Raw genomic sequence first — 10,553 nt, forward strand, 5'->3', positions numbered from 1 at the left:
AGACCCACAGAGGCTGGCCCTGGGCAGAGCTATGTCCATGTACACACACCAGGGGCTGGTCCACTCAATCACTGGTACTGGTGTAATCAATCAATCTAAAGTCTCTAACTGGTTAATTAATGTGCATTTTTCCAATGTTATTTTAAGAACGAAATAAGTAAAAATGTTTATGAAATCATACAAGGAAAGATCATTTGTTTCCGCCTCTTACATGATTTATTGCATGAGCAGTAGATGTTATTTTGTGTTGGTGCTGGGCGGTGGGGTGGATTAGTGGGTACACGTTCGCTTTCCACGCCAAAATCACAGGTTTAGATCCTGGAATGGGTAGTTTCTGTAGACATTAGCAGTAGATGGAAGTAGCAGACAATAGCAGTAGACTGAAGAAGCAGACAGATTTACACAACATCAGTAGATAAGAGCAGTAGACAGATGTAGACAATATCAGTAGATCAAAGCAGAAGACATATGCTGTAGACAGAAGCAAATGACAGTATTAAAAAGACAGTAGACAGAAGCAGTAGACAGTATCAGTAGACAGTATCAGAAGACAGTATCAGAAGACAGTATCAGTAGACAGTATCAGTAGACAGAAGCAGTAGACAGTATCAGTAGACAAGCAGGAGAACAAACCAGTAGCAGTAGACAGTATCAGAAGTAGAAGCAGTAGAAAGTATCAGTAGACAGAAGCAGTAGACAGTATCAGAAGACAGAAGCAGTAAACAGTATCAGAAGACAGTATCAGTAGACAGAAGCAGGAGATCAAACCAGTAGCAGTAGACAGTAGCAGTAGGTAGAAGCAGTAGATCAAACCAGTAGACGGTACCAGTAGACAGTATCAGTAGATCAAACCAATAGACACTACCAGTAGACAGTATCAGTAGACAGTATCAGTAGATAGAAGCAGTAGATCAAACCAGTAGACACTACCAGACAGTATCAGTAGACAGTATCAGTAGAGAGAAGCAGTAGATCAAACCAGTAGACACTACCAGACAGTACCAGTAGACAGTATCAGTAGAGAGAAGCAGTAGTTACCAGGGAATGTCATTTGTTGTTGTGTTTCCTTATTTACAGACCACTGTCATGTAGCTGGAATATTGCTGATTGCAGTGTTAAACAACAAACAAACAAACAAAGATAACCTGCCATAACCAGGATGTGTGCATGTGTTGATATGCTGTTTATAGCCCACACATGAAAAAAGTCCTCAAGAAAAAGGGTGTAGTCAGAAATACCATCGTTGAATTTTTGTATCCTATACTTCTGTAAATAGACACATAACTGATGTTTATGTAACAGCGATAAGGTGTGAAACCATTGAGAAAGTAAATAAAAATATTGAAAATGATGTTGAGATGTGACAGTCCTGAATTAACACGTCCCAGCTTTCTGCAATTGTTGTTGGGATGTTCCGTTGTGTACAGTCCAACACCATGAACACAACACACTCCACTAAACCGCCCAGACTCCGGCCAATACAGGACACATTTCCTCAAGTTCACCTCACATTTCCTACCTCGCCCGACTCAACCCACACCGAAACAGTCCAGCTGTGACACAGTTGCAGGAAATGTTTGACATAACTTCTCGCAGGGCAAAAAGTCGAACTGTAAACTAAGCAAAACATGTGCCTGACTTTGAAGACCACCTTCTGTATTGACTCCGAGTTCAAACACACCTTGTTGACTTGCTATGTCATAGGTGAGGGGTCACAAGGCTGTAGAGGTCATGCTACGACTCCCTTGTTTGAGGATACAGTCATGTGTTGTTGTCTGTCAACAGCTCACAGGGAAATAAAGATATTTTTCGAGGAAAATAAGGAAATGATAACGTGAGGTCCTTAGAGTAGGGCCGTCAGGACTACTGTGTTAACATCAGGGATCCCGGTTACTTCACTGTGTACGGTGTTGTGGGAAGTTAGGCAGGCAGTTGACACTTACTTTTGGGGATAATGTGAGATGTGTCGTCTGCTGTTTGGATTGTCTGATAACAGCATCTGTTGTGTGTAGCTGCAAGATGTCCAACATCCTCCCCTATCCCCCGATTGATAGAGGTAAGTCAGGATAATGTGAGCTGTGTCTGTCATTCATTCGATAACTGCATCTGTTGTGTGTAGATACAAGATGTCCTCCCCTATTCATCTATGTTTTCATACAGGAGCTGACAATCTCCACTACCCTGTTGAACAGGGTGTCGGGTCTGGAAAAAAGGTTTCCAATGTATGATGATTCTATTTATAGGGCGGTCGGGTAACCTAGTGGTTAAAGCGTTCGCTTGTCACGTCGAAGACTCGGGTTTGATCCCTGACATGTGTACAAGGTGTGAAGCCCAAGTCTGGTGTCCACTGCCGTGATATTGCTGGAATATTGCTAAAAGCGGCGTAAAATAATACTCACTCACTCACTCTATTTATAGTTTGGAATGAAGAGAGATTTATATGTAGAGGGACTTTTCTATTTAAAAAAAAAGACCATATGTTATCTGGCAGTCATGACACCCCCAGGGGGTACAGTGGATCAAGTGGCCTAGGTGCTGCCATTCAGATTGGGTTTGAATCCAATGTTCATCATGATAATGATACTTGAATTGTAAGCACTATAATAGTTGATGTGATATATACAGGTTATTTTATTATGTTTGGGTTTGAATCTTTTTTCAATCACTGCTTCCAAGCATGTAAATTTACATTTCTTACTCAGAAAGGAGTGATCAGGTAGCTTAGTGGTTAAAGCGTTGACTCGTCACACTGAAGACCCTGGATCGATTCCCGACATGGGTACATTGTGTTAAACCCATTTCTGGTGTTATACCCGCCGTGATATTGCTGGAATATTGCTAAAAGCGGCATAAAACCACTCACTCACTCACTCTTACTCAGTGAGGAGGAGCCACAAACATATTTCTGAGATCACAACATGTTGTTTTTGTCAGGACATCTGACATGTGATGTGATTTATTATTTTAGTTTTGTAAAACCAGAGTCACAAACTATTTGTCCCAGCATTTTGTGTCAGAAATTGTTTTTGTGAATGTAGTACATGAAACTCAGGGGTCAGAGGTCAGTCTGGTATGAGATGGTGTCCCGCTCCTCATCAAGTAGAAAATATTACAGCTCTCAAGTCTTGCAAGTGTCGACACTGTCATTGATGTATAGGAGAATGCTAGGCAGCTATCTGCTGTCATGTGATTACAATGGCTGCTGAAAGTCGATAGCTTGGATGGTTAAGAGGGGATATATGTTGAGAGTGCATATATACATGTTGTATCACCTAAATCCTGTTGTTCAGAGTCATTCACTCATTATTTGTATGCAGTCATGCTGATACTACTACTACTACTACTACTACTACTACTACTACTACTACTACTACTACAATCTCATTAAAATCAGATCTTTGTTTTCGATATCGCTAAACAAAGATCTGAGGACATCCCATTATGGGTCACGTCAGAACGACCTTTTTTCATCTGACCAATCAGAGCGTCGCTTACCAGATCGTGAAAGTGATAGTCGGAATGTGTTTTCTAATGATGCAACCTCAAAAACGTTAACACGGGGTATTCCGAACAACAGTTACGGCTCGTACGACTGATTCTTTCAAAATTATCGCCTATCTCTCGCTTCCATGTGATAAACATTTGAACGGAGGAGGCGTTGCACAGTACTCGGGAAGCACTGCCATACAATCGCAACCATATATTAGACATTCTGGAATGTTCGTTTGATCAGTTTTACAAAATTTTAATCGAGAACTGTGTCAACATATTTTTCAAGCGTAGTCTGAAATGGAAGTCAACAGGTTGAAACGAGTGCCGTAAGGCTCATGAAAGCTGCTTTCTAATTGGCTGATGTCGATTCTTGTTAGTCATTTCAGTGGTCGGTCAAACTTCGCGAAAGGTCGTTTTGACGTGACTCGTAATGGGATGTCCTCAGATCTTTGTTTAGCGGCAGCGAGAACTTAGATCTGATTTTAATGAGATTGAATAATAATAATAATAATAATAATAACAATGTGTATTTTTATTATGTGCCACACCCTAAAGCATGCTCAAAGCACTACATTATGACCCCAGGCCCTGGATCAGTGTGCGATTTTTTTTTCATTCTCAGCTCCCTGAGTATACACTATATACAGTTGATATTACAGTAACACCCTGTCTTTGTTCCAGGCACCAAAGATGGGGAATATTCCCGCTACTCCTACACCATCAGCATCGGCGTCATCATCCCAATGGTCATCTCCATCTTCCTCATCGTCGTCATCTGTCTGCTCATCATCTTCATCCGCCGATGTCGTACGCTGTCCCAGCAGGGACCACGCAATGGTCGACAGCCAATCACCTCGGTCAGCGGCAACATGGCGCGTCGGAACCGTGAGTTGTCACCATGGTCACAGTATATAATGACAAGGGTTTCTTTTCTTGAGCCTGAATAAATTGGAGTTGTGACAAGGAATAAGGTGCCAGCAAACTTTCAAATTTTAATGACATTGCCACAAGAAAATTTATTCACATAGTCCTATTATCTTTTTGTGTCCATACATTTTCAGAACAAAATCCTGTCATTTTTTTTCTCATTTGACTTTACAAAGTTGACACACAAAAAAGTATGGATAACAATGTCTTTTTTATACTGTAATAGTGATGTTTCGGTATAGATCCTTGCTTGACAACAGTATAAGGATAATTATCAAACCTCCATGTCAGAATGATGAGATCTCAGCGGGGAAATATATCCCCTATACCCCGCCAGGAGCAAATCAGGCTGCATGTGGATATCTGAGAGACAGAATAAATCCCTAATACCCCACTTCAAAGAAAAGAGCTGCATGCTTTTTCCCAGGGATTGGAAGTCAAGTGACAATCTGTTTTCTTTCAATTTTGAATTTGTTTGAATTCTTTTACAATGTCATATTAGAACATGTCGGTAAGATAAATTTGTTGTAGCAGGATTACTTGCGGTACATGGGGTTTTATGCATCCCCCGTTAGGCTTTATACCACGTGTCGGAGGCTATTACAGTATAATAAAGGTGTTATCCATATTGTTTTAGTCTACTTTGACTTTTTTACATCTTATATTCATTCATCCTACATGAAATGGCTATCACCCAGGATGTAAGTTGGGTGATAAGGTATTTATTTACTAGGATATTTATGACTACAACCATCTCCAGAAATCCAGTGTCTGTATGTCATGTTGCAGGACGAGGGAGGAACAGGAGTCGAATAAGGATGAACCTAACGATCCAGCAAGATGCTCCGCCTTCCTACGATGAAGTCATCCAGAACACTCCCATTGGCTATCTCAACATGGTCAGTTGTCCTGGTGGGGGGATGGGCATATACTTGGTCAACTGTCCTGGTATACAGTACTATTTAGGATAGGTTCATACATGGCCAGTTGTCCAGGTACACTTTTGTAAGAGGGGATTGGCTTATATATTGTTAAATAACTGTCCTGGTATACGGTACTATTTGGGATAGGTTCATACATGGCCAATTGTCCAGGTACACTTTTGTAAGAGGGGATTGGCTTATACATTGATAATTAACTGTCCTGGTATACGGTACTATTTGGGATGGTTCATACATGGCCAGTTGTCCAGGTACACTTTTGTAAGAGGGGATTGGCTTATACATTGATAATTAACTGTCCTGGTATACGGTACTATTTGGGATGGTTCATACATGGCCAGTTGTCCAGGTACACTTTTGTAAGAGGGGATTGGCTTATACATTGATAATTAACTGTCCTGGTATACGGTACTATTTGGGATAGGTACTTTTATATGATGGGATGGGCTTATACTTTGTGTTAACCAGTTATAACCCTCAAGTTGCTATATACGTGCAATTATCTTGAATGCGACATTAAACCCATTTCATACCCAGATACTACATCTTCTAACTGCCAGTTAAAGACATTGTTGAGAACAGTTGACATGAAAAGTACACAGTATATAACCTGGGCTGTCTGACACAGTTTCTGTACTCACAGGCTTTCATGTGGTCCCAGCCAGACGTCAACAATGGACTCGTTAACCCACCCACCTACGAGGAAGCAACCAGCCCGACCACAGACGTACCTCGACTCACGTCCTCACAGAATGTCCTCAACCAATCAGCAGACTCCACAAGTTCCTCAGACTCGCTGGAGTCCCACTCATGCGACATTCCAAGAGCATCTGACACATCGTCGGATGGATCACAAATGGAACGCCATCTATGCCAAGCGTCCTTTTCGTCGGATTCCACAGTAGCAGAAAGGGACTGTTACCCCCCTCATGACACATCTGTGTCGTCTGGACGCCATGATGAGTCTGGACGCATGAACCAGCAGAGACACAGTAAGCCAGTTGATGAGTTCATAGAGTGCCCTGTCAGCTCATCTACTCTGAGAAACAAGGACCCCAAACCACAGAGTGAAAGTGAGGCTGTGCGGGAGCAAGGTGCAGCAGCCTGCCCAGGTCAAGGTGACAGTCAAGGTCAAGGAAGAAGTAGAGACAGTTTAGTTGCTCATGGGAAAGATCGGGATCACACAGCCAAAAAGAAGAAGAAATCCTCAAGAAATCGATCAGAACCTGAGCCTCGAACACAGCCTGAACCTCGAATACAACCTGATTCTCGAACACAACCAGAGCCTCGAACACAATCCGAGCCTCAATCACCATCTGATCGTCCACGGCAACGGGGGAGGAGAGGCAGGCAATCAGGCAGTAACCGTTCACCTTCCCATGTGAGAGACAGTTCTACAGAGGGTGGAGAGGTGGTACTCCGGGTTCCTTCCACAGCCATAGTGCCAGCTCACAGCCCTCGAAGGCATGGGCAAGCAGAGAGAGAGGAACCCCAATCACAAGACGATCGGTTACGAGGGACTTATCTCTCGCTTTCTTTGGACACAGGTGATGGTGATCCAGACATTTTTGTGTGATTCTGTGATATGTCACATATTTATGTGAATTTGTTGGTGCAGGTGTGCATCGGACTTAATCTGTGTGCAACGGTTGTTCAGAACAGGGATCTCAACATATATGGAAGCGTGTCAGTGGGATGATTATACTTGCCTAGGATTGTGTCCGCTTTACAAGACATATCACCATCTTGGGAATTCTCTGAGCTACAATCACAATATTGTGATTTCTTTCAGCTACTTTAAGTATATTGTGATTTCTGTGAGCGACCATTGCTGCATTGTGATTTATATGCGCTATATGGTTGACAGAACCATGGGGAACATTTAGGAGATTGTGATCAAAGGAAGCTAAATTACACAAACAATTTTTGCCCAAGGTGACACCCAACCCATTCTTGGTAGTGTCATGCACTCGGCGAGCATGATAAATGCTGCTTGTATCAGGAACACACACCCCCGATACTGTTGATAGTCCAGCTCTGTGCATATTGAGCTTCAAAGCTGAGAAAAGATGCTTGATACATTGTAGCTGTGAGAGGATGTATTATACACTTGTACTTGGTACAAATACATCGGTACATGGTACATTAGTACGTTATACACTGGTACATGGTACATCTTGCCCATCTTCCTCAGAGCAACAGTTTCAGGGATATATAGGACACTGCAGTGTTGTTGAATGCGTGTGACTTGAACTCTGATGTAAATTTATGCAAGGGCATATGACTTATAAATAGACGATTGTCAAGTTGTCATGGTTACTACCAGGGGTCCGGAAAATTTTAAATCCCAATCGGACATTTGCATTTAGGCCACGCCCCCTTCAAGTAGCGTATTTTTGTATGACTTTTCACAAACATTACCAGTTGTTACGTACAGTGTTCCCTCGTTATTGCGCGCTTCGGTTATAGCGCACGGTAAGGCATAGCTCCCAAAATTTACTAACATTTTTAATAAACTCAAGTTTTCCAATGACACAATGTTTTCCCCCATCTCAGAAAACATTATCAGCTGATCACTGCGATCACGTAACACCGGAAATACCAGTCAACAAATCTGAAATGAAGTACGCAATTTAATCCTATCTTAATCCTATCATTATAATATCTGGTGATAAAAAGATTTGTTCATTGTTTATCTGGACTAGAGTTTATTCACCTGAATTCATTGAAGGGATACGATAACGCTCATCAATTATTTGGACCCCGAAGGTAGCGTTGTTTGTTTTTTAAAATGTCTGGACAGAAAAATTTATATGTCCGGTAAGCAATATTTTAAACCGGACATATGACTGTTTCCGGACCCCTGGTTACTACACAAATTTCACTCAAACTTGGAACATTCCGTCATGAGAGACTGCAACTTAGTGGTCAGTAAGGAAGAGTGGATGTGACATTTCTGTTTCCTAGCAACAGATACAGCAGACATATTTAGTTGTGGATGTTTGAATGATACATGTATACACTTTATTGTAACCAGATTAATGTTTTACAAGATGCTTGTAATTGTCATTATACATGGATTTATTTACCTAAAGACTTTCATCTGCTGGTGACATCCCAGATGTGGACTGTGAGAGAGGGAGGGAGGGAGGGAGATGCATGCTGCAGTCAGCCATGTCACTTCTGTATATTGATCGTGAGTAATGTACGGGGTGGCACTAATGGCTTGTTGGCAAAGGCTCTGCAATTCAATGTGCTTGTGCAGAGTTACTCCCCTTCGGTGTGCCAGAATCCAGTGATTATGGCTCACATCCAGTATTCACCCTTTTTGTTGTGAAATAATCTACCTACACTAATGGTCACAGTATTTGGAACCACAATAGTGAGACCATTTCAATGATGGTAAAACCACAAGCAAATGCAGATACAATGTTGTAGTATACTACTCAAAAGAAGTTACGGACAACCAGATTCTTTCATATTACTACAGTATATGTCATAACATGACAGACTGAATATAGTAATATGAAAGAATTGGGTGGTCCTTGTGTTCTTTTGTGTAGTATTTGATGTGAAGAGTGATATGTGGTATAAGCATTACGTATACAGCAGCTGTTCATAGTGTTGTATATTAATGGATATGTAATCGATATGTGGTATAACCACCATGAGGGTTGACTGGACACAATCCCTGATAATGTTCCTGTAGCCATTAACTTGGGAATGGGTGCACATACTATACAGTGTAGCCGGACAATTGCATACAAATTTAACTGAAAACTTACTCGTGGATTTTCGTAATCGTCAACTTCCTGTTCTTTGTTTTTAATCGGGGGACAATGGAGGCACAGTTTTTATTATTGAAAAATGCTGTTTTGCGGGAGAAATTGTCTTTCATTGGGAGAGCGGGAGATTTCATCAACTTGTGGTAGTCTCCCGCCAGATGTGGGAGGGTTGACAGGCCTAATACACTGCTAACCTAATGGGAGAAACAAAACCATACCTGATTGAATCATTAACATAATTAATATTAATTCACCTGCGCATACACAATATAACTGACAGTTCTTTTCCAATAAGAAACACAAAGTCCAATTCAGAATTTCAGTTATTGAGTTTGGAAATCTCAATCTGTAATAAGCCTTCAAAGCTTCACAAAAAACCGAAGAGAATGTCTACAAACCCATTACAATATTGAGAATTTATCTTGCAAAGGAAATTTGGTATTTTCATTAATGAACCTGACTGATTGATCCTTACCCTGTGCCAATGATTGATTGTGTATAGAATCAATGATGGAGACAAATGCTATGTACTAGTATTCAACCTGATCAAGCATTCCTGTGCTCTGTGGAAGGGTACACATAATCATGTACAGCCGTCTTCAGCCAATCAAGTACTTTCACTTGTGAATTACGTCACAAAACCTTTGTAAATAAAGGGTCTTTCACATAAAATGTCTGGGAAAAAAAAGAGAAATGAACAATCTTTGATTATACAAGGGTGAGAATCTTCCGGGGATCCGCAAATTTTAGTAACCACAAAGTTGTTAAAATCTCATGGCTTCCCCCTAAACACCCCCAAATTATGGGCAACTCCATTGCAAAGAAGTTTCAACTGAAAGGAAAATATCAATCCTCATCCCTGAATTTATTATCAGTTGCAGTGTTGGAACAGGATGATTGTGACCAATGATTGATGATATATTCCTAACCCTTTCCCAACACCAGTCCTCACCTAGGCCATATATTTTTTTCAGTTGGTTTACAAGACTGACCGACAAAAAAAAGCTATATTAAGGAAGCTGGCAGAATTATGCCTCAACTTGTGGGGTGCTGATATAGTAGTAACCCTAGTGCTTGTCGTAAAAGGTGACTATGCTTGCCGTAAAAGGCGACTATGCTTGCCGGAAAAGGTGACCATGCTTGTCGTAAAAGGCAACTAATGGGATCGGGTGGTCAGGCTTGCTGACTTGGTTGATGCATGTCATCGATCCCAATTGCGTGGTTCGATGCTCATGACATTAATCACTGGATTGTCTGGTCCAGACTCGATTATTTACCGACTGCCGTCATATTGCTGGAATATTGCCGAGTGCGGCGTTAAACAACAAATCAACCAACCAACCTGGTACTTCTATACATATCTTCAGTTACAATCGGTTGTGTTTTATGTTGCAAGTGTGTTGTATGT

At 41.3% G+C, this 10,553-nt stretch overlaps 1 protein-coding gene across 6 annotated transcripts in view; it reads left to right on the top strand.

The window, feature by feature from the left end:
* Positions 1-7,295, top strand: part of LOC124133933 — a 63,992-nt gene extending 56,697 nt beyond the window's left edge. For all 6 annotated transcript variants that reach the window (XM_046498519.2, XM_046498522.2, XM_048397686.1 and 3 more), the window contains exons 12-14: positions 4,174-4,377; positions 5,209-5,318; positions 6,004-7,295. In XM_046498519.2, the coding sequence (XP_046354475.2) occupies positions 4,174-4,377; positions 5,209-5,318; positions 6,004-6,936 (1,247 nt within the window). In that variant the 3' untranslated portion in view covers positions 6,937-7,295. The remainder of the gene's footprint in view (positions 1-4,173; positions 4,378-5,208; positions 5,319-6,003) is intronic.
* Positions 7,296-10,553: the final 3,258 nt, after the last annotated feature.

Source organism: Haliotis rufescens, unplaced genomic scaffold, assembly GCF_023055435.1.
Source record: "Haliotis rufescens isolate VD_foot unplaced genomic scaffold, xgHalRufe1.0.p SCAF_17, whole genome shotgun sequence".
NCBI lineage: Eukaryota > Metazoa > Mollusca > Gastropoda > Lepetellida > Haliotidae > Haliotis > Haliotis rufescens.